Source organism: Labrus mixtus, chromosome 9 (assembly GCF_963584025.1).
Source record: "Labrus mixtus chromosome 9, fLabMix1.1, whole genome shotgun sequence".
Taxonomy (NCBI): Eukaryota; Metazoa; Chordata; class Actinopteri; order Labriformes; family Labridae; genus Labrus; species Labrus mixtus.
In genome coordinates, this window is record NC_083620.1 from 17,634,362 (window position 1) to 17,660,336 (window position 25,975).

The 25,975-nt window shown below is 39.4% G+C and overlaps 1 protein-coding gene across 1 annotated transcript in view; it reads left to right on the forward strand.

Annotated features, from left to right (window-relative positions):
* The window catches only part of grik4 (glutamate receptor, ionotropic, kainate 4), a 245,424-nt gene that overhangs the window by 95,250 nt on the left and 124,199 nt on the right, over positions 1–25,975 (forward strand). The window contains exon 3 of the mRNA XM_061046622.1: positions 22,630–22,763. Within this exon, the coding sequence (XP_060902605.1) occupies positions 22,682–22,763 (82 nt within the window). The 5' untranslated portion in view covers positions 22,630–22,681. The remainder of the gene's footprint in view (positions 1–22,629; positions 22,764–25,975) is intronic.

The window sequence follows — 25,975 nt, forward strand, 5'->3', positions numbered from 1 at the left end:
TAAACGCATATTTAAACAAGCAAAAAAAAAAAAACAACCACTTATAATCAATTTGAAAAACAACTGAGATCAACTTAAACACTTAAAATTTGACATAAATTGACTAGAAATCAAAATCTTAAACTCTGCAAGAGAGGGAAGAGCCCCAGTAATTAGAGTTTGCTGGAGAGCGTTCCATGAATTTGGGGCATCAAAAAGAAAATGCAGGTATTAAATATTCTGGGCCACAGTGTAAAAATCATACACATGTTGGAAATGCACCACAGCACCATCTGTGAGACTGTTATATCTGTTAATATCATGGATAAAAAAAGTAGTCTATGCTGCTTTACTTTGATGAAAATTGAGGATGTTGTTGTCTCGCTCCTCTCTGAACTGATGTCGTTCAGCTGGGCCAGCAGTGTGTCTTTGCCCAATCCAATAGATGAAGGATGTGAACAGGAAAGTGAGGTGAAAGGGGATGGAATAGATTTCAGGGGAGTAAAAGGGCTGCGAAAAAAGAAAGATGAGGAGATGTCTGTGGGTGAGAAGAGGGGTGTGTTGAGGGGTGGTAGAAAAGAGCCAAGACGTAAAAGATGGAGGAAGAGAAACAACCCAGGAGAGGTGGCGTGCTTTGGTATTCTCCTGGAGAACTGCTGGAACTAAGCGTGTATCAGTACTTTAACTCTCCTGCTTCTTATTGGCTGATGAAACCCCAGTTGCAGAAAATGAAATTTAATCAGAGAAAATTAGCATACAGTCAAGCTGTACAATTTAATAGTGTGTAAATGTGTGTTTGTGTGCACTTGGGAAAGAGTGTGTGTGTGTGTGTGTGTTGTCCGTATGTGTGAGTATATGCCTGTGTGTCTGCATGCTCATGAGCGCACACACGAAAAATGATATTATATTGGGCTTGAGTCAATAATGATATGCAAAGTAGCTCTGCGTTCACAGCTTTGAGAGTAAAGACATCACCTTTGAAACAACTTATCCCCCATTTCCTCTGTGTTTATCCGTTTTCCTCACGAGTATTAAACATTTCGAATTTCTCTTTAGAGCTGCACCTACGACAAGCTTTAATTTCACACTGAGGAAATTGCAACCTTCAGGAACGTGAGCAAATTGGAACGCCTGACCCATTAGCCTTTCCTGTTAAAAAAATATCTCTTTTATGTCCTTTCCATTGATTTCAAAGACTGCAGTGTTTCCTCATACTGCAGTCTCTCCTTACTGCTCGTCTTGTGTGTAGTGTCGTCAGCTTCCCCCGACTTTAGCGCATGGTGATTAGATATTAACGCGGTGGAGAGGGGTTAATCATATCCCAGTGCATGGACTCACAGGCGCACACAAACAGAGCCAATGCAGAGAGAAATACTTTACATGGGAACTTGTGCGTAAAACCACAATTTAAAAGCGCATATTGAACCGTGGATGCCGTACTGAAAGGTTCAATATTATAATGAGAAAAGTTGCATTCCTAGTCTCATTCAGTGAAACAGTTCTTGGCTTCGCTAATATTTTCATTTTTCGAGTAACAGGATATCTTTGTGTTTCTGTTAAGGGGGTTGTCATGTCAGGAAAACACACACACATGCAAACAGGACCTGTGGACATGCATTGGTGGAGAGATGTCAGGGTGGGGCTGCTACATATGCTACGCAGGGAGCACACCAGAGCTGTTGCGGGTTCGATGCCTTGCTCAGAGGCACCTTTGCAGTACATGGGAAGTGCCCTGGCATTTCTCCAGCTACCAGACCAACTACCATATTACGGTCGGCATCGGGGTTGAACCGGCGACCCTCCGGTTCCCAACCCAAGTCCCTACGAACTGTTCACTGCAGCCCCTACAGAAACCTCACTACCGCACTTATTACATCTACATTTACTTCTTCCTCCGCCCGTGCACGGATGTTATTTCTTTATTTTAGTATTCTTAACACTCCTTAAACAGGTGAAGCGCTGATAAGTCTGAGCAGGATTTAAGTACTTTATCCTGCTATTCAGGATTAAATTCTCTAATCCTTCCTTCCACCATCAATGCCCCTTAATCAAGATACAGGTCTTTGCATGTTTGATGGGTGCAAGTAAAAGCTGTTTCAATTTTTGCCTTGCTGCTTATTAAACCCGTTAGTACAAAACATTAACGACTAAATATCTGACATGATTTATTAAAGTAAACAAGAACAAATTGATTTTCAGTTCAAACAAACCTTGAAAGAAGAATTCTTTAACTACTTTATGAGACTTATAAATGTCTTCCTAATCCTTGTTGTGTGCAAAATGGCACAATGTGATCACTGGGTATCAAAGTAAACGGTCTCAACTCCTCAATTGTTTTGTTCTTTCAAGAAATCACAAAAGATAAAACTGAAAAAGTTAGCAACAAGGGGCTGCATTCAGACAGTATGTGGGCACTGCTCTGGGCTTTCACTGTGAATGTCTATCAGTTCTTCATTTCCCACACATATTATGATTAACTTTGGGCATGACTGAGAGAGTAGGAACATGATTGGTAAACATTACATATACATGAAACATTGACGGCCATGTTTTCATGTAAACAATAAAATAAAGTGATCTATGTCACAAGACTTTTTATTCTATTTTAAAAGGATGGTTTACACTTTCCAAAAACCTGTCAAGGACTAACAACAGTCAGATTATTTTCAGAATCCAGAATAATTGAGCTCATTTTCTGATCCCTTGTCATTTTAAGTTAAGTCTTATTTCTGTGGAAGTGAAGACTGAATTGTCAGATTTGTTTTATGTCGGCATAGTATTCATTCAGTGATTGTAATTGGACAGACCATCCAGATATTTCTTGTTTGCTTTTTGAGTAAGGGGCAGGCAAAATAAGATTTATTGTTCTCCCTGCTCCTTTCCGTACATGGGATAAAGTATGAATCGTTTTTCTTTTTTTCTGTTGTGTGTGTTGACATGTACAGAACAACTAAAAAAATTAAATGAAATAAAATGAAGTCAAAGGAGTTCCTCTGGGCAGATGTACAACTATTTCTTTGCCATTTATAAAAAACAGTCTCAAAATTGAAGTGGTGCATCTTTCCCAGGGAAGTCTTCTCTCCTGAAATCTGTAAACATTACTGTTTGAGAACTGTGTTCGACAGTTTGAATACATTGTTTTCGACAAGGACACACAGATACTTACCTCACATTGGATACTCATGTTAGGAAAATAAAATGCAGCCATGCTGCAGAGAGGCTTTCTGTTAGCTTTCTTTCACCGACCTTGATTTACTGCTGATGTCGAGGGTTGAAGAGAATATGACCGAACATATTAATGAAAGCCCATAGCATGGTTTGCATGGATATAATGACACTCTGTAAGATAGATGCAGAGGGGAACAGCTACTGTTGAGTGCTTCATCATCATCTTTTGACAAAAAGCTGGGATTAAGTCGCAGAGAGTGATTGCTCTTTCCATGTTAATGATCCTGTTTGCCTCAAGTGAATGCAAACTTTAAGATTGTGCTGCATGCAGATGTTTCTCTTGCATCTATAAACAATTGCCTCAGGCAAAACAGAAACATTTGGGTGCATTTTTCAAACCTACTTTCTCTCACTCTGGATGGCACAATGGATGTGCTTGCTGTATGTGTGTGTGTGTGTGTGTGTGTGTGTGTGGTGGGGATTCATATTACAATCACGATCTGTGCACATAAACACACATGGTCACATCAACATCATGCCAGTTTGCCAATTCATATTCAAGCCTGCATGGACTGATTGCTGAGCCTGCTCACTTACAGTATGTGTGCTTCATGTGGTTGCATGTTAATGCTGTATAGATGGTACATACTTCTGATAATCTATGATAAATTATCTGTTTTGTTAGGAATACAAGGATGTGATACATACATTTGTAGTAGCTGAGGTACATGTTGGTCAGTTGTTCTACTTTTTCCCGGTGTTTTGCCCTCGTACTCTCTTAAGTTCCTCAGTGATCTGTCGACAGTTGTTTGTAAACTTCTGGGTGCATCGAAAGCAGGAGATGCTAACATCTAATTATGTATTTCAAAGTTGTAGCCTGCAGCACTACTCGCTGAAACCTCTACTGTGGTCTGACAAGACAGGCAGCTTTCTCCCACCGGTCATAATTACATAATTCAATATTTTCTATCCTTTTAAGGGCTGTTGAGAGAAAGGATTAGTCCCAACAGTACCAACCACAAGGCAGGAAAATGCATTTTGGAACAACCCAAAGACACCTGCTTGTTGTATGGAAGCCTAAAAATACCCTAAAAGCAATCCTTAACAAGTGCACTAGGATCAAATTAACTTTGTGTTTTACGGTAATTACCCTCATGATATAATCAGAGTATGAGTTCCACCGGTATATAAGACCAGAGGGAAAAAAAAGTTAAACTGTCCTGCGTTATGATTTTCATTGAAATCAACAATTCCACAATGTGTGGTTTCTGTGCAGCTGTGTAGCTGTTTCTAGTACCATCTGCTTTTCGACATGTGCAAGTTTGCAATCCAGCTTGTTACCCTGTTACCCTTGGTAGTTGAGCTCTCAGCCTTTGGTAACGAACGTTGATAGTTGTGTACCGATCCACGACTAATTTGCCTAGAGCTGTACTGTCCACCTCTGCTGGTCTCGTGTTGTCTTTAATTGAGGATTAAAGTCCGGCACTCCTCAAGGTTTATTTACTTTAAATCATACCACTGTTTTATTTAAATGCATGATCATGATTTAATGAGGGAGAAAAGCTGTTAAAAAGGGGCACTACTAGCATGGTCCAATCCGTTGTGTATTCTAGCACACTTTGCACATTGAAGCAGCTGCTTAAAAAAAAAAAAACAGGGAATGGGGGCTTTTTTCAGCAGTGGCCGCAGTTGGGGTTTTGATTGCACGTGTCATCATTTAATACTAACTTATTGGTCAAATCGGTACATAGGACACCTCGTGGCCCACTTTTTGGGTGAAAAAATATGTATTGAAGTATGTCTTGTACACAATATTTAAGTTAATTTTGCTAAATTGTAACCATTGTGTTAACAAGATTTTGCTCTTAAGGCAATTTTAATTTTGTCTCTTTTAGTGGCAGCAGCAAGCACGCTCCCACTTCCTGCCATGTCACGAGCCACTTTCTGAAAGCACCTTCAGAGATTCAATTATTCTGGTTCACTTGTCTGAGCTAGACTGTAAAGTCAAGCTCACTTAGATGTGGATGGTGATAAAGGTGCAGCAGAGGAAGAGCTGGAAGAGAGCCTAGGAGGTGTCGATCACAGCTTTTGTTTCTTGACAGGATATACACAGGCTTTTTAGTGGTTGTGTGAGTGTGTATCTGTGTGTGTGTAATATGGCAAAATCTGTCTGTGATCACCACTGCTAGGCCGACTTCATCTCCTCTCTCCTGTGAGACTTGTGAGAAAAAACCCAACCATCGTCTGCCCTTTATTCTCTCCATTTACTTCCTCTCCCCCTTCTCCATTTCCCTCAACGCCTTCTCCGCTTATAACGTCACCTCTCTTCACCCTCTGTTTTACTTTATCCTTGCCTTCTGACCACCTTCTGTTTTTTACCTGCACCAGCACCCTTGAGTCCTCCTGATTCATTGGATCTGCTCACAATCTCATTTGCCCACACATCCAACAATTGTGTCACCCCTCCACCAACTCTTTGTCCATACCCCCTCTTTGTCTCTATCCCCCTTTCCCATTGTCAACTTTTAAATGTCCCTGAACCCTGCTCAACCCGTGCTTCCATCAAGACACCCTGTTGGTATCCGCCTGCCAGCAAAATACAACAATGTATGAAACAGAGATGACCTTTGTTTCAATGTGTGGTGCAGGCTTAATAGGAGGAAAAAATGACATGTTGATTTCTTAGTTGTCCAGGCAATAAGACTTAATATTAAATGTTCTGTTCCGATTTTAACATTTTTATCATCTCCATGTCATTATAATGAACATTCAGTGGATTGAAGGCACTCAAGGTGGATATTGTCCAATTTCAAAGGATTCCAAATGGACTGACAACTGAGGTAGAAAAAAACACAGTCCAACAATCAAATCCAAAGAACTGTAAAGACTTTTAGTTGTTTCAGCTGGGTTCATATTTTCACAGCAAATATATGACTGTCCGACCCAATCTATAATGACCACCTTTTTCTTGAATTCATGAGCCAGTGAGCGCGCACATTAGTTCATCAAGAGATCTTATTTTTTTTCAGTAACTGACCAAGGCTGAGGATCGAGAAATTAGGCGAAGACGTTGACAGGCCCCAGGTGTTTATACAAGTTCCATTCAATACTAAAAACCTATACAGGGGCTGGATCAAGGTTATGTTTGTATACTTTAGTAGTGTAGATAATGTAAATCATGTAGGGTTAGCGTAACCTAACCCTAACCCAATGTATTTTGAACTATTTCTTCTGATCCAAGAACACTGATGTCATGTTCTAAGGTCAGAGAGGATCACATTGAATACAGTTATAAAAGATGTAAATGATTTTTGTTATCTGCAGCCTCTCTTCCCTCCATTGTGGCTACATACTTGTGTTTTTGTTCCTTGAATAGGAACATATATGTCATATGTCAAACACAGACGACCTTGAAGTTCTCTTTTATCCTTTTCTCTCTTATTTCTAACACCAGCTACATCAACGCTGCTACCCGGCAAAACTCTGCAGCAACACAAAGCTGCATAAGCAAAGTAACCCTGTTATGCTGGTTTTTTTTGTGACCAAAAACCATAGCAGCTAACATAGATCATGTATCCTCATCAAATGAGTCTGTGTTTAATGATAGTAGCATTATCTTTGTAGCTGTGAAGTACACTGTATCTACACAAAGATTATGTACATAGCCTACAGAAAGTCATGCTGCTGTTAACCACGCAGAGCCTTACAGAGGCATACTTCATTAATCAGAAAATTAATCTTCCTTGTGGTTTAATGGCTGATAAAGGTATAACACAAGTTGTGTGTGTGTGTGTGTGTGTGTGTGTGTGTGTGTGTGTGTGTGTGTGTGTGTGTGTGTGTGTGTGTGTGTGTGTGTCATCTTGGCATCAGTCAGTGGACTCTCCCTTTTTCCCTCTCTCTCTCTCTCTCTCTCTCTCTTTCTCTCTCTCTCTCTCTCTCTCATTTTGTCTCTCTCTCCCGCTCTCTTGCGCTGTCTGTGTTTATCTGAATGCGTATTAAGTTTTTTTTTTTATCTTATAAGGCAGTGAACTAATCGGACAATGTTTTGCTGTGAAACTGAGGCCAAAACAAGCTTTATATTCTTACGTGAACACTATGTTTTCTTCCATTTACCGGTAAGCGACATTTAACCACACTCTTTATAAATAAACTGGCACAGATGGGTCTTATATTAGTTGGGTTGCACCCGTGAGGGCAGGGAAATTTACACATCATTTATACAAGTGCAAGTCACATAATAACTCGTGGCTCTGTGCAACTTAGACTCCAGCTGATGTTTTGTCTTCGTTTTTCTTTTTGACTTTTTATGCAAAGAGAATTCAAAAAAGGAAATAACTGCCTCAACATTGCCATGTAGCTTCATTCCCAGATAGCTGGGTAGCCAGCTCACTGTGCTCTGACTGATAATTTGTGTCGGATATGTATGAAAGGTAACTTGGAAGTGAAAAGCCCATTAAAACCTAAAGGTACAGTTTCTCCTCACAGCACAGTTTCTGCAGCATCAATAAATATTGGATGCATTCTAAACACAGACTATTCTGTTGAATTGGAAATCATACCCAGGTTACACTGGGGATAACAGAAACCAGAATCCTGTGATCATGTGCTTTAGCTCTGTGCCTCACTCTCTCTCTGTCTTCCTCACTGCTTAATAAGTGGGCTTAGAAGGTGTACTGTACAAGATATACTATACTTTTAAAGGCTTGATGGCTGTCTTAGCTTTCTCATCTTCCTGACATTGTTTTCCTTTTTTTCACCCCTCTACCTTTTCTAAACTTATGTAACTTTTTACTCTTTCATTCTTGCTTTTTTCAGATTATTCTTGATGATTCCCAGCAGCCAATCCGTACGTAAAGGGATTGCTTTTTATTGTAATATGGATAGGGGGGGGGGGGGGGCATTTTTAATGTCAATCTCACCTTTTGGAGTGTCAGCCAAATCTTCTGAAACTCTTATAAACATTGTGCAAACTGAAAAAAACAAGCATTGCCGAATTACTTGATTTTTATTCAAAGTCCCTAAACTTTTTTTATTTATTTTATTTTATTTTTTTTATGTTTTAGCACTGTACCTTACTCGTTAAAGAGCTGATCAATAAAATCAGCTCGATACAGTTTATTTTGAGGCAGTCATATTGTTCATGTTTAAAGGTTAACAGTTTTCTTAGTTATAGTTTAGGGGCGCTGGTGGCGCAGTGGTTAGTGCACGCGCCCCATGTATGGAGGCTATAGTCTTCCAAGCAGGCGGCCCAGGTTCAAGTCCCCACTCTCTCCCTGGTTTCCGACTCTATCCACTGACCTATCTCTCAATTAAAGGCACAAAAAGCCCAAAAAATAATCTTAAAAAAAATAAATAGTTATTGTCCCCCCCCCCACACACACACACACACACCTCAGTATTCTATACTTGTCTTAATTTCGTAAAATTTTAAAACAAGAAAAGCTTTGAGATTTAGTGGTCAGAAGTCTACACTATCAAAGTGGAATCACCAATCGAACAGACAATTTTGACAAAATCCAAATAATAATAAATATTTATATTTGAGTCTGAACCCTGAATGTTTGAAGATATAAAGCATATCAATCGGCCAAGAAGCTGATCTTATTATTTTCTTGTTTATCTTGCTTATTGTGGAGCATTTTCTATCTCCCTGTTTGGTTAATGGGATTTGGACCTTCAGGCCGCATTTTGATTAGAACTGTTATTGGTAAGAAAGATGATAAGGCTAAACAGCTAATTTCAACTCACACACAGTGTTTTTTGTTTGCCTGACCAACCTCTCATCCATTTTCAAAATGCAGACAGAATAAGAGGATGTTAAAATTAAGTAGGAACATCCACTATTTGCTCCAATAATTTTCTCGAAATCATTTGGTTACTAAACCCATTTTCACTTGAATGTTACTGCTGTTTTTCAGTTAGGCTATTTCATTTTATTACTATTTAATGACATTACATTTTAGAATAACATGAATTAATTTTTTTTAGCTCTGCTTGAGCCATTTGTTTATGTGACCTGTGCAAAGCTGTTTAAGGGGCATGACAATGGTATCATCTGAAAAAAAAAAAGATGACCAATGCTAGATGTCTGCTCTAGAAATAATTATGACTCTGTATTTTGTGTCTGTTGTTGCACTCTTAAAACGGAGTTGGTGATTTCCATCTGAATCTAAAGCAGCCCTCAGAACAACAAGCTTCTTCAATATCTGGATGGGAAAAAAAAAATCGGCTTTTATTGATCTGTTCAGGGTGTTGAATAATTTCAGACTTTGTTGACTTCAGGACAGATACTGAGCTTGTGCTGAAGCACAGTTTGCTGCCTCTGATGCTCACCTCCATTATCCACCAACCAGCAGGTACAAGTCATTTCTCTAGCTGGCTGTGCACTGCCACAGAAGCGGGTTAAATCTTTGATTGTTTCCAGCCAGGTTTCCAGCCAGGTTTCCATGATGGATCACCAGCATGGCTGCTTAATATGACACCTACACAGCATACATACCTCCAAGAAGTGTGTCCGGATACACTACCAACACTGGTTTCTATCTTCCATTAAACTCAGTGATGGGTGGTGTACCGACTGGGTTCAATTTAATGTTGGGCATTAAATTGACTGATATTGCAGGAGACATATACGGTATGCATGTATAGTGACAGGGTAGGTCTCGATCTGGAACATGTCAGATAATGGCTGTTACAGCAATGGAGCAGAAAAGGTAGAGGTTGGAGGAGTTCGATGTCCCACATTCCTTGTGGGTGTTTTTCTGCTCTGCAAACACACAAATACTTGTTATGGTGCCCTTCATTGGCTACACAGATCAACTCTGATTTAATTAATTGAGTTAATCTGGAACCTTTTAAGTAGATGTGTGCTTTTTTCTGGCAATCAAAAATGTTCACCTTTCCTTCCCCGAGCACAGATAAATAGTATCTCTGCAACATGGATTCTCAGTGGGCATTAGCTAAGCAGCAGCTTCTAAGAAGAATCAGGCATTCTGCCACTGACTGCCATTACAGTTTCAGCTGCAGAGTAATTAGTAGAGGGTCCAAGTATTGAGATGAACGGCCTTTAGTTAATTACATAAGAAACTTGACCCACATTGGCATCATGCTTTAAAGCTTCTGAATTAATTAAAGGACAACAAAATATACATTCAAAATGTTCTCTATCCTATAATCAAGCTTAGTTTATCCCTCATTACTTTCATGCAAGAGTGAGCTCATGGATTTCATGCATCTCTGTTCATCGCTTGATGATTGGTCGTCTGTTGAAAATAGTGACACCAATATTCCACTAAAGTGAATGTTGGATGATGGATATTAGATAGTTTATGTTGATATGATGATAGTACTTGTCCTCCTTTATGGTGCTTTGCATTGTCAAAGAAGACAATGTCAATAAGTATGAAGAGACAATATTTGAGGAAATGATAATATTCTGTATTTTTTGTCATTTTTGTTCGCATGTCAATGAGATCAATTTATGAATTAGTAGTTTTGCATTATTTTTGAATTAGTTCATACTTCAGGCCTTACTTCAGTCATCTGTGAAACTGACTGAATGTCTTGCTGCTCCAGTTGGCATTCTACTGAGTCAAAGAGGGAGTGATTGATTAGCCCAAAAAATCTCAGAAGATAAGAATCTCGATTTTTCCCTAAATCGATTTTTTTTCTCCCCCACCTCTACTAGCCACACAGAGTGAGCTGTGAGCCCTCTGATATTATTGGATGTATTTTTGTCACAGAAAGTGCAGGACAGAGCAGTGTGTGTGGTTTGATGGCTGCAGCTTCAGTCAGCAAAGAAAACAAGGCAAGAGCCTGTAGATGTGACTGTAATTGTGGCAATCAGACGGACTTCTGGTTTGTACCTCATTAGGGGGGTCTTTCAGGACAGACAGGGTAGAGATGGACAGACAGACAAACAGAGAATGTGGGAATGGGGATCAGGGCACATTGTAGCTATTGAGCAACACATAACAAAAACATAAATGCAACCCTACCATAGCACACACATGTAGACCACACACAGAACAAAGATGTCAACTCTACAAGTAAATACCCTTAAAGTATTTTACAGTTTGGTTAGATGAGGAAAAATACAAATCAACGGAATCATGGGCGTCATTCTTTCAAAGTGCCCAATTAGATTGTGATAAGTGGTTTCACCAAAAGTTTTTTTTTCCTTCCAAACCTTTTCAACACTTCTGGTAGACTTGATTTATTTGTTTGAATTGTTTAGTGGCAAAACCATAGCAACCTGCAGTGAAGAACACCATGTCTTTGAATTAAAGAAACTGAAACCTGATCTGAAATGGCAAAGTTAGATGCTGAACATTGTACTTGTTACAAGTTATGTTAATTATTCTGGCATGCATGAATATCATCCCGTCAAATATTGATGAGTAGGACTTCACTGGTGAAATGGTTTTCCTGTGTTTTTTACACTGTAACATGATGGACTGATGTCTTTGCAGTGAAAACTATAAAATACAAAGCTTTACATAACGATACAACATTATAAATACCAGCTTCAGTATTAAACACAACTTGTGTTGGCATAATTCAACCTGAAATGACACAATTCCTGTCTTTACTCTCTCTTAAAAGGATACACAGTCAGTTTTAAAACAAAGTAGTCGTTCAGAAATGGTATCATTACCTTCTCCTCCCTCTCTTTCTTCTGGGGAAGTTCTATTAATAGAGCTTCTTTTTTAAATCTTTGTTTCTCCAGGTGCTGTTAATTTGAACCACTCACCCTTTCCTCATTTCCATCACAGTCTTTGTCCTTGAGCAAGGCATTAAGCATGCTTGACTGCTAACTTGGAGCTGCTCAGAGGCTAGGTAGAAACTGTGGTTGTCCTGGGACACTTTGAAAGTGTGAAGACACATGTAAAAAAAATGTAAATTATTTGTCAAAGCTGACAAGTTATACCTGGGGTGTTAAACTTGGTCAATTTCCTGTATAATGCCTGCAGGTATGAAATGTAATTTCCTTGAACAGCTAAGGGATTAGCCCTCTATCATTTTTCCAGGGGAAAGGGACTTGTAAAAAGGTAGCTGAGACTTTGCCACATCTTGAAGGCACTTTCTCAAATGGACAATGGTTTTCATTAGCAACTTAAAGGTCACATATTATCATCCTTTTTTAACAAGTTTAAATACGTCTCAGAGCTCCCTGAAACATGTCTGTAAAGCTTCTTGTTATAAATCCACTCTGATCCTGTATTTTAGAACGCATATGAACCTCTCTTTTTCCACCCCTGCTCAGAACAGGCTGTTTGTGTGTCTGTAGCTTTAAATGCAAGTGAGCTGTGTTTAACCACGGCCCTCTAAAAGACTTGGGTAGCTCAGGCTTTCTTACATGATGCCCACTTGTTTGTGGTGAGAGCAACAATACATTTAATAAATTAGAGTCATGAGGAAGGAAATGTGTTTTCAGGGATTTTTCGATACATTCAGTTAGCTTTTCATGCTACATTTTGTGTTCTGCACAGACATACAAACCTTTGCACCAGACACACCTTCTGTGTTGTACAGTATGATAGAGAGAGTGAGCATACCGCTGGAGCTTGAGCCATTTACTTTAGAGTGAAGGGCATCAGACTCATAGACACACTCTCAGGTTAGGATCAAACACACACCAGTTTGACCGCCATGCACACGCACGCACGCACAAACACACACACACGCACACACACACACACACACACACACACACAAACATCAACAAATGAACGGAAAGAGTTTGTGGAATGATAGTGGTGCACATTATGAGTGAGAGTCATTTGAGTTGGGACAGGTGAGATGAGCATTTGTTCCAAATCCATTCATCTTTTTTTCAACCCTGCCCTTTTCCTTTCATTCCATTCCCCTTTAATGCTTCATGAAATAACACTGATTTGTGGCTCTCCACAGGCCACTTGTGAGGTGACTCTTAAGTTTCACAGGGCCCTTTCAGAATATTTCAACCACTGCACTAATCAGACACAATTGTAGGTATGATGGCAAGAATTCATTGGAGCTGATTTTGCTCTCCAGGATTCATGAAGATTTAAACACCTACAATTTAATGGAATAAGTTAGAATAAGTTGTTAACAGGGTATTCTTTAAATACAGCTTTTATTGAGTAATAATTTAATTATTAAGTAATGGGCTGTATATAAGTACAGTTTGTAATAAGTTATTAGAAATATAAGTTTGAACAGATACATGTGCTGTACCTCATGTCTGTGTCTTAACAGTGTTGTGTGTGTTCAATGTGGAATGAAGTGTATTGTCAGCAGGTCTAAATAAGACATTTAAAAAGATCCTATGCATTGGAAAAATATGTAGTATGTTTTTTGGAAGAAAACAAAATGCAAACAATCCCTGTAGCGTAGCGTACCTCTGCCTCTTACAGTCTACAAAATAACATCTGCACTCTAAATGTATAACTGAATATTCTAAATTGCATCAATTGAAGTGGGCTTGGAGAGTGTGTGGATAGTGAGGCAGAGCAGGTTTCCATTTGTACATTTCCCCTCACTGAGATAGTTATTGATTAACAATTTGTTACCTGAAGTCACCATCTGCCTGCGGTCTGACTGGTAATAAGCCTGTAAGGGAAAGAATGGAGGACACTATTGATAACCTGCACAAGGTGTTGTCACCGTCTCTTGTCTCATCTTTCTTCTTACTTGTCTCTGTTCTCTTTGAAATGTCATCATGTTAAGTATCTACTATGAACACATGGCTACATATGTTCATCACTGATTCTCTGTTTTGTGTTAATGAGGCTGCACTAATCTTGCCACTAGGCAATGTTTAAGTAACATGAGGGAAGGGCTCACTTTATCCTCTTATTAAAGAGAGGGGATTATTTAAAGGTCACACATTATTCTCATTTTTAACCAGTTTAAATAAGTATCAGACCTCCCCAAAGCATGTCTGTGAAGTTTCTTGTTATAAATCCACTCTGATCCTGTATTTTACCAACCCAATAACTCCTCTATTTTCAGCCCTGCTCAAAACAGGCTGTTTGTGTGTCTGTAGCTTTAAAGGCAACAGAGTTGTGTTCAATCAAGCCCCTCTGGTAGGGTTTGGGCAGCTCAGGCTTTCTTACATGAAGCCCAATTGTTTCAGGTGAGAAGACAGACTCAGAGGGCAAATAAAACACCTAGCTGTGTGAGTGTCACCCACCCAAGGGAGGGGTTACTGCCCTTTGTGATGTCATGAAGGGAGACTCTTTTAACGGCCTGTTTGAGCACACACTTCGAGAGGATGGACTTTCTCATAATTTGGGGGTTTGTAGACAGACCAGGGACACACATTAGTGTTTGACAATCATGTTAAAGTGTATTTTGCGTAATATGTGACCATTAAGATGGGACTTTTCTGCTGGCAGTTAAAATAAATGAAATCATAATTTAATTAAAACCTCAAAAAAATATCCTCTAGTGTTGATTCAATCTCAAACTATTTATTGCTTAACCGCTATCTACCTTCCAAACCTCTCCAGAAAAATGTACACTTTTACTCCTGCTTCTGCAAATGTTCAATAATGATGAGCTGGGCTACCTGACATCCTTCACTAGTCCTTTTTCTGCCCCACTATTTTGAAGGGAGTTGCGTCAGTTTTAGTCATATATTCAGTTTATCCATTTTTCATAGAAACTGAGAAACACCACTGTACAGTATCTCTCTCTTCATGCTGTTTTAAGTCTTGCTTTCCAGTTTGTCTGGCTGAAGTGAGTGACTGATACACAATTCATTTTCTTGACTTCCTGATATGAACCCTGTGCTGAGCTCCTTGCTTGAATTTAAATCACGTGTTTTTATGCTTAATGTTCAACACCTTGTGCTAGGCACAGGAGTGCAACACTCCTAATGTGTAAATGAGAGCGTAGTGCAATACAACCCTGTCCATGGGGGTTTCATATTTTTGCACATGAATATATGTAGTTATTTATGTACACATTAAATCATTGCATGCTTATATTTTTCTTCAGAAGAGAGATTTATGGTTCCTCCTTTGTCCCTCACAGAGGGAACTATCAAATGTTGTTATTTTTTACACTGAATGCTATATAAGTGTTTGTTCTTTACTTTTTGACATCTTGTTGAGGCCATAGAGTTTCCCAGTTTTCTGATAGATGCAAAAGAATGACTTAGGTTTATGTTACTGTAAGATTAATACAGTTTTCACATTTGTAAATCAATGGCTATACTCCAGTGTTAGCACTTTATCTCTGTTCATCGGCAGTGTTGATGCAGCACGTTTGCTTCTCAGAGCTGCGAAAGGGCAGGGCTGATTCAGCTACTGTAACAAAGACAGCAAGTGTAGTGACAGGCAGAACAATAGGTGCCTGGATTCAGAGGAAGGCACCGGGGACATTTGTACACACACTGCTGTACAACGTATAGAAACCCAGTAAAATGTGTAAGAGCAAACTATGTTTTCGAAATGATGGAAGGTAACACTGTTTATCAGATTCTTTCCTTTTATGCATATCTGTGTTACATTACTTGACTGCCTGCTTTTATTTTTTAACCACAAAAGCCTATCTACTCTGAATCACTACCATAGAGCAGTTAACAACAAAACATTTTGTTTGCTGGGACAGGGGGGGCTTTCTATGTTTGAAACCATTTCTAAAAAAAATACATTTGTCCAAGAAGAACTCAAAAAAACATGTGTATGTTAACAATGTTTCTTTGTACTAAAAGATTGCTGGACACACCACTGCTAACTTTGATGACCTGTTCTCCCCAGTAGAAGTTTTGAGTGTGAAGTGAAAAATGATGGGCTGTTAGGGCTGAAACGATTAAATCTCATGATTAATCGCTGAAATTCAATAGTTAATAACTATTAATCATATATTTTTTTTCAGATTTGAATTTCATTATTTTGCATTTAAAAACAGTTTTTCATGCTTTTAATTTGTGTCTTTGAACTGTACACTACAAGGGTGCTTTACTTCTTGTTTGGATACAAACCTGCTGTCATCTTTAAAGACAATAAGGAGCTTGTGGTACACCAAAGGTTACAACATGAACTTAAACTCCCACAAAGTAAATTAATTCAGCTGAAGAGAGTGATAGCAAAAGTGAAATGTATGATGTCACGAGTTGGATATTACTTTTGACTTGTCAACTGATGGCTGATGATCAATGCGAGTTATAAAAAATAGAATGTGTTGATTACGGACCTTGATAGCATCGCCACTAACTCGTTATCGCTGACAGCTCTAATAGTCATATGTGGTGTTTAGCACGCCAGGCCTTCATATTCTACTTATAGATCCTGATTCTATTTGAGGAGCTGCTGCAGCATCAGACCAGTTTCCATTAGCCTTACATCTCTACTGACAAAGGGACTGCTTATATCTGGTGTTAATAAAAAGTGTGTATAGTGCTGGGAGATTTCAGTGAATGTAACACTGGCTGGAACAGTCGAGTTCATCCCAGAGCAGAAAGTGTCATTCCAGAGAACTGAACACTGCAACAGATATTTTTCGTACCCAAAAGCCTCATACTCTGTCCTTTGTTCGGTGCTTCTTTTTTGTCATGTCTAGACGTTTCAAACATTTCCTTTGAACTCACTGCAGTTATTCATCTGAGAGTATACATTCAACATGCATATTCATTTTCTGCAGATTGTAACAGTCTCTCAGACCTCCTTCAACATTCGTCACACATCAGTTATTTCCTGCTACAAGTTGCGCTCGTGCCAGTTCTGAGACTCCCAATACAACAGTACATGAATATATGCAAATAGAGCAGACTCATTATGCATCTGACTTGCCTTTGGTTCAAACTGTCAGTTTTAATGGTCCATTTGAAATTGAACTACTCATCGTTTGATGTGTGATTGACAGTCTGATATTAGGGTTGTGTAAACTGGTGCTCACACAGGGAAGTAAACAGCTGTCAGAACATCCTGCTCTGTCAATCACTGATCTTCCTCATCTTGCCCTGTTGACAAAGTGTAGACAACCTCCTGGTCTTTATTAACAAACCAAGCTCAGACCTTTTTATTGCAGTCCCTGATGTGGAGGAGTTTACAGCTGCCTCTGTTAGTTAAAGTAGAGACCAGCAAGCTAACACGAGTAATATCTAAGGTCAGGATTGGAAAGGTTGTGTCAGTAAGACAGCCGTCTCATTGTTACGCGTGAGGTGATGGTCAAAGTAAAAACTGCGGCTTCATTTTAGTTTACTCATCTGCTGATCTGGAAGCCCACCTGTCATAAAACAAAGCTTTTTCAAGCTTCGTCTTCTGATCTATATAAATGCACTTTTTTCACTTGGTTGCTCACAGCAGCAGGTTTTTGTTTGAGAACGCAAGTTAAAAAAAATATTGCATCATAGTGTCTGTTTCTTTCCACAAGCTGTATCAATTCAAAAGCATATTTATCAACTATGACACTTGTACTTAACATCAGGATGTGCTGCAATAGCAAATGTGACACTGTTTCACAAAAAAGGAATTTAACCAAAGATGGATATTTGTGTGTATCAACAATTTTTGGTTTTACATTCGTTGAACCTGGAATAGAGGGACTGTGTCAATAATTTTCCACTAGAAATAATTGACTTGCTATTTTTTAATATAACCTTGTGTGATAAAAAGAAATCCAACCCTTGCTTACCTTATTTTCACACAGTCATTCCCATCTTTATCTTTTTTTTGCATTCTAGCTGCCCTATAAATAAATTCAGTATTGTTAATCGTTGATGCTGTATCTAATGGATTTGAGTTTTTAGAGTGCAGGAAAACATTTAAAAAGGAAGCAAGGCTAATAAGTAAATGAAGAGAAATGACAGTATATAGTCTTTATTTGACTGTATTCTACAGCTGAATACCTGTCGTTTTAAAAAACCAGCTATGATTGCACTGCAGTCCCATTTCCTCGGATCTCATCTCGCCATTTCATCTCGGCCTGTGCTAGCTTTTCTCTGAGCAAAGAAACAAAAGGCGAGTTACAATAGGCAACTTTTTATTTCATGATCATCGGCCTATTCAGTATTCAGGGAAGGCTTATACTAAAAATCCTATGGGAACATTTCTATACTGTATGATTGCCTGTCTACACATTCCTGCCAAATCACAGTAACAGTAATCTGTGCAATTGTTTCCATCATTCTCACCCACACAATCCAGTCCCAGCAGCGGGACTTGAAGGTTGTTGTCCACTCTGACGCAAAGGAGGAATCATCAGCGGTGTATTGTCATTAGGTGTATGTGCAATGTGTTAGCGCCACAAAGACTAAAATAAATCTATAAGTCCTCAACAGTAGCTGATTAAAATCCAGAATTTGATGTATATTTGTATGGATTTGGTCCTATGCAAGTAATGGATCATGATTCAAAAATATCTTTGAGGACGTGAATAAAATAGGGAAGTAAGCGGGTTTAAAGCAGAATGCTGCTGGGATGGAAAGTCTGAAAAGTGAAAAAATAATCCTGGTTAGGGTTAAGGTTTGTGTTCTTGTATCCCCACAGGAGAGAGATAAGTAATACATTCAATTCAATTCATTCAAACTGAGACTCAGCAAATGTATCAAACCACTGTTTGACCCTACACTCTGTACATTTCTGACACACAGTTAATTTAAGTTCATACCAGCACAAAGTCAAATAACACTTTTGATATTTAAACCTATGGATCACAATCCCCCCCCCCCCCCCCCCCCCTTCCTGAATGCATTTTTTGTTGGGCTGCTTTCTCAAATTTTTACTCATATGTCACCCCATGTGTTTTTTGGCAGGTTGCAGTTCCTGCAGCTCTGTCACAGCACAGAAGCAACACAGCCAGCCATGCGTCTATAGATTGTTTTTGCATTTCAGATCAGAGGCAGAATCCTTTTTATCACTGATTCATGAGTTTTGAAAACAGGGGCAATCATTCATCTCCCTTGAAATAGTTTTGAACTCTTCATATGAACAAGCGGATCTCACTGAACAGCCGCTAGTGTTACGTTATGACCAATGTGAAGATCAACAAGGCTATTGTCTCTGAGCAATTCCTTTTTATCTGAGCCAACAATCTGATTAATTTGACATAGTTTCTCTCAAAGCTATCAAGTCAGATATATGTTTGTGTTTTCTGTTATTTCCATTTCCAGTAAAAGGTACAGTGTTGTGTTTTCAGCAGTTGTCACTTATCTGATAGAGCAGTTAGAAGCATCATCACGTCATCTAATATGATCCTTTATTAATGCTGTAAATCCAGCATAATGTCTTCTTTCAAAGAATCTTGATCATGCTAAACATGCACTCTGGGTTATTAGCTCTATGAAAGCATCTTATAAGATGTAAAGCTTGATGCTTTGTAGTGAGGTTAATTGAACAATAATGCGCCTGTGTGTTTAAAATGATATAAGCTGCAAAGAATTTTTGGTAGTCAATTAATTTTGCATCAAGCCTCTAATTTGATGCTGTTCCACTGTTTTTCTTCTCATCTAAGATCCTCTCGGGAAGACGTTTGACAGCTGTTATTAGTGTAGTTTTCGAGGGAAAGGTCTGTGAAATGATGCTGGTGTGTTGACAGACCTATCCAACTGTTCCCCATGGGGCTCTCCTGAGCAATAACTCAGTGAGGCAGTCTTTGATCTCAAAGGATCTGTCTTATTCCCTTCATAGACAGTGAGCTGCTTAACAGTTCTTAAATACCAACAATCTGAAAAATGATAAAACGCAGACTTAAGCTTTACTTTAATTATACAGTACATATGGTGTTTCACAATGCAGAGGTTAAGGCTTCAGTTTTGGACATTGATGCTGAAATGATATCCTATGCTAGAAAAAACTGTAATATTGACATGTAATGCTATAATTTGACTGCAAGGGAATACGTTCATTTTATTACCTCGACAGGTTAAATAAGTTAGGTAACAGAGAAAATGCAGATGCTGCTGAGTGAATCTTTTCAAGGAGGATTACTGACTCAGAACCAACTTCCAGAGTTGAACTGAATGATAATAATAGAATTGTTTTGTCCCCTGTTGATCATGTTTTTATTACACACTTACCTACAGACCTTTTCCTGGGAACCGGTAACAAACACCTTCACTTCCTCAAAATAGAACAGCTGATTTGAATAAGTCGTTCAAATAGAAAGGAAAAGTCTTGATGGTGTAAGCAAAAATGTACCCTCCAAAAGAGACTATTTATCATTAACAGCGACATAGCTAACATTATCTGGTCCATTAATCATGTGGGATGTTACCATATCGATACATCTGTTCTCTGTTGTATGTCATGTGGATTCTACCTTCAGTGGTCTTGATTGACATTGAGCGTATTTTACCCTGACAGTGTTAAAATGACATTGTGGCCACATTCGCCTCTTCATTGGCTTTGTGCCTGTATAAAAATAGAAGCCCCTTATTTATTCAATATGGCTGCTCTAATCTTGCTGTCTGCTGTCTTCACAGGTCCACTGTCTGACATTTGGAAACTTCGTCCTATGTGCATCAGTCATATAAAATTGGCTCACTGTATTTGGAAGGATGACTCTAAAGAGACTCTTTGTTTGTCCTGTCCAAACTTAAGACCTTATTCAGTTTAATTTTGGATATCAAGGACGAAACAGTCCTTACTGCAATAGAGGTGGATTAAATTACTCGACCTTACCTTAGAAAGAGTACAGCACTCTTGTTAATCAAGCCTCTAAAAATACATTTTTAGGAGTCATGATGAGGACTAAAAATACAGTAAGACATTGATGTTCTATTGTTGTAGTCTCAGAATAATATATTAACAGTATGAATGATGCTCTTTGGTACAAGTTTTGGTCTGCTTGCGTGCTTACCTGGGTTTGGTAGCAAGCATACTGTCCCATTATATGTTTGTTTTTTTCCAACCTTTTGTGTAATTCTTTATCCACCTCATTTCAGTCGTGGAGAGACTATTGAACATGCATGATAGAGGAGCTTTGAGGTGCAATAAATTCAATTACAGCTGCTACTGAATCAGGGCTTTTAAACTGTCTTCCCAGGTTTGTAATTAGGCAAGAAAGGAAAGATCTTTGCTTTCTGAGTCAAGGTTCATTGATGAAGCAAGTATCCCTAAACTTAAAAGAAAATAAATCAAAATGAGTCTCAATCCATTCACTGTGCCATGCATACATTTTGCCAAACGTGGAATATAAATGTAATCCCAATATTGTAAAGCATAATTAATGTCCAGCTTGTTTCACATAAGCCTAAAAGTCACTCCAAATAATGTGTCCATTACTGGTGGAAATGTGGGTCTATGACGACTGATTTGCCTCTCTGAAATCTTCCGACGAAATTGCGCATAGCTTCTCCTGCTCTTAAACTACACCCATGTCTAAGAACATTATGTACCCCCCTCTAACAGCCCCACTGTGGGCCTCATTATCCTCTCTGCTGTGGGTATCTTAAAAGAGAACTACAGCCAACCTCTGTCTGATTTATCTTCACAGCAACTCCAGCTCTTTCTGTTTTCTCCTCCCACAGCTAAAGTTTTAACACTTTTCTTTCACCCAGCAGTTTAACTGAAACTGAAAAATTGAAGCAGACCGAAAGAGATGGACTGACATGCAGGATTAGATCATTCTGTTGGTAATCGATAACTTAATGTCAGCAGTGTAATATTTCTGCGAGTTATAACCCTTGAATGCCCTTTAGAAAGACATTAGGTTTCCCATGAGCCTCTTTGGTTGTGTTCAGAAAAGTAAAGTAGCACATTACTTTATATACTTGTTAAAATATGTGACAGTCCCCCACCTGCACATATACTTTTGCACAGTACAGTCAACTACAATACTACATATTTGGCAACAAAACAGCAGACACTGGCACCACCAGTCTAAACCAAAAAAAATCTTCAGCCCAACAACAGCCGTATTTATACATTCGATATCACTGCTCGTCATAGCAGGCCAGCAGCAAAGACGGACGACCAACATCATAGCTAAAAGCTTATCAGAAGTAAATGTGCATTATGCATGAGAGGATTTCATTTTCAACATCGATACACACAACAAAAAAAACATTAGAGGAGTGGGATTAAACCAGCTTTTGACTGGATAGTCACCAGTTTGAACTCTGTTCTGTGAATAGAAATGACCATGCTTGCCATACCAAAATGACCACCTATGAGTTTCCTCCAAGAAAGATCATTGCCAGCAGATGAAGAGAGGGAGACTTTGGATGATTTAGAAGTCAAGCATTAAGAACTTCACCAGTACAAATGTTTTATGCAAGACAGAGGGAACACTTGGGCTGCACCCCAGCGTTTACTCAATAACAGAAAAATACACTATGAGGGAAGAAAAGTTGTCAAAACTCCTGAGGCCTTGGGTTCACTTTACAGCTCTTTTATGCTCTCAATAACAGATTCCCGGCATGCAACAACAGAGAGAGAGAGTGAGCAAAGAAATAGATAGTAGTACTGTATGTCTGAGGGTTTTTACAGAATGCTGAACCACTGTGTGTCCTTCTTGATGCCTAAATGGTGTCCTCTCTATGTTTTGCAGGTGGCTGTGACAGGGGCACCCCCGGGGCAGGACCCATGAGGAGTCATAGAAGATGCTCACAGCCTGGGCGCTTCTGCTCTTCTTAGCCATGTGGGTGAGAAGCAGCTCTGGTGGCCCACTCTCCTTCAGAATAGGTATATTTTAAAACTAAAACCCTCCAAATGGTATAGTCCAGTAACAGTGAAATAATGATGCACATACATGTCTCCTAAAGTCTTTTCTTTTGTCTGTTTAGGGACATTATCACTTGTGTTTATGTGTTATCTCGAATTGATGTGATGGTGATCAGACAGTTTTAAACTCGGAAATATGCTGGAGAATTGCAGCCAAAAATGTGATATCATATATCGTACCACAGCTGTAAAATTAGATTCACCTCTACAAATACAAAAATGGCATTCTTTCTGAGCAGCTCTAAATGTTAAAGACACCAGCACAAAGTCTACCAGAAACCACTGTGACATTTTGCTCCTGGATACAGTGACAGAAAGATGGACCAATGCTGGACCTGAGCAGACTTTGTATCTAAGCGGACATGGTTCAAAAGTCTCATAACCTGCCTGACTCGCTTGTTAACCAATGGGGGCTGTTCTTCTTCTTATTATTCTCCTGCAGTCAGCAGGTCTCTGACACCCTGTCGCCTTCTCCCAGTCTAGCAAAAGTTTCACTGACTGTATTATGTATAGACTCCTGGTCTTAGGTGTGTCTGTGAGTTTGCATGTGCACTCTGTTTATATAAACAGATGGAGTAGAAGGTAAAGATAGAGAATGAGATTGATTCTAGAGCTCACATACTCTGCTTCTAATGTGGCTAGCTCTATATTTAAGCTTACCGGTATAATAATGTTCAGATACAGAGAACATTGTGAGTTGTTGTCAGTGAAGAAGGTATGTACATCTGAGAGTGAATACAATATGAGCAAGGATGTAGAGAGGAGGAAACAATGCGAATCAGCACCAACAAACAGCTTTCAGTCCAAATGGACACAGGTGTTGATCAGTGCACAGAGGCACATGGTGTAGAATAGATTTGTGTGTTTTTTCTCCCTTCGTCATCATCAACAACATTAACAGGTCCTTTATGAATATTCTAATCAACATCAACACCTTCCTGAATAAAATCATAATCAATATCATCATCGTCATCAGTCCCTTCAGAAGCATCGATATCATTGGACGCGAAGATGTTCGTGGAAGAGCTTGTTTTTCTTCGATGTGGAAAGGGACTCTGCAAAACAAATGCAGTTTGGTAATTCATTTCACCACCAGTGGATTACTGATCCTCAACATTAGCTCAACACTTAGGACCCTGTTGGGAAGGTAGGACCCTGTCCCTTTCATTGGCATAGCGTAGGTGGCAGGAGGGAGTGTTGACCTGGAGGAGAGAGTTCAGGTAGGCAGGAGCAGTGTATGTTGCTGGTGGGTAAGTGAGTTACAGGGTTTTGAATCTGATGCGAGCAGCAGCTGGGAACCAGTTAATGGAGATGAACAGCGATATGACATGTTCTGTTTTAGGTAGGTTGAAGAGTTATAGTTGCGAATCTGTGATATTAAAAGTGCCTGTACCAGGAGCTGTGTAGCATGCTCTGACAGGTAGGTCTGATCTTCCTGATGTTGTACAGAGCAAATCAACATGGCCGAGCAATCAAGACCGTGTGACCGAGCTAGATATCGATTTGTTGTTACTTGGAGATTCCATCAAGGCATGACAAAATCTTTGCAGAGACTGTAGTGTCGTCTGGCAGGATTGACAGGAGAGCTGGGTATCATCAACATAACAATGGTATGAGAAACCATAGGAGCGAATGATTGTACCAGGTGAGGTGGTGTTTATTGAGAAGAGTTTAGGACTGAGATTTGTCCCTTGAGGCACCCTTGTGGTTACACTGTGCTGTTAATAGTCAGCTTTTAAACCACATTGTGATATGTTCAAGGCTATTAGAAACTCAAGCAATCCAAACAGTCCATTAAAAGTGTTTTTTGAGATAAGGCAGAAGGGCACTTTTAGAAAAATTAACAAAAAAAAAAACTATTGAAAACGAATAACTGCTTTTCCTGGAAAGTGATTATAATACACTTCATGTTTCATGGAGAAATGACTGAGAGAGTCTTACAGGATCATAAATGCATTTGCAACTTTAGTGCTTCCTCCAATCTTTTTGCGACACTCTTTATTTTGGCTTCTGTGGTAGAGAAATCTGCCAGAATAGCCTGCCACAACAACAAAAACACGGAGTCAGTTCAACTGTCATCTTTGAACAGTATCAACATATCATCTTTATTTAAACAAGACATTTTTGCGTCACTCAGTAGTTTCCTCTCCTGTCTGCTCACTGTCTCAAAGCTCGAGCACAGATCAGCTAAGGTTTGCAGATTATTTTGGGTGCTCTGACATATGATTCATACGGGGTGGCTGTGGCTCAGTTGGTAGAGTCGGTTGTGTCTCAACTGGAAGGTTGGTGTTCAATCCCCAGCTCCTGCAACAACATATCCGATGTGTCCTTGGGCAAAACACTTAACCCCTAGTTGCTCCCGCTGTTTCGGCAGGGGCGTATGCAACCTCTACCATCCGTGGGTGAATGTGTAGGTGTGACATGCGGTGTTAAAACGCTTTGAGTAGTCAGCAGACAAGAAAAGCGCTATACAATCTCAAGTCCATTTACCATTTAACATGATTGCCTAAAATCAACAATACAGCTTCAAGGTGTACTGACTGTCTATAAGACAATGAATGTATTTTGTAAGAATGACTTGCAGCCCCATGTCTTGGCTTTGATTGTACAAAAGTATGGAATCTGCTTCATGTCAAAGCTAGAGAGAGCAATTAAACAAACCCACGAGCAAATTTTATTGTTTCACAGGTACAGATATGAACTGCCACGCACGCAATAAATCTCTTGTCGCAGAAATTCAACAACCTTTCACACAAATTCATTAACAGGGAGGTGCACAGCAACTACGGGGGTGAAATAAAACACAGGTGTCTGCAAATAATGTCACCGTCTGCTCGGCGAGCGCAGCTGCTCTCTCCTGTTCTCGAGGTGGAGTTCTTTCGCGAAAGCTAAATAAACCATTGCACTGAGCCCGACAGTGGGCTTCACGTAACGGAAGCTGTCAATCAAATTTGAATGAGTCTGGTTATGTAGGTGTGATGGTGTTGACAGTGACCAATCATAAGCGGGGCATAGCCAGCCTTGGTCTCTGTCTCAAAATTGTCAAAAGTCTTGCTCAGTTTGAGCAGAACTCCACCATGCGTGAGGAGAGAGAGGGAGGGAGGGAACAGTCAGGTGCAGGCCTGTGCTAACAGAGCACTGTTTGCCCTATCTGTGTTTTATTTCACTCTCAC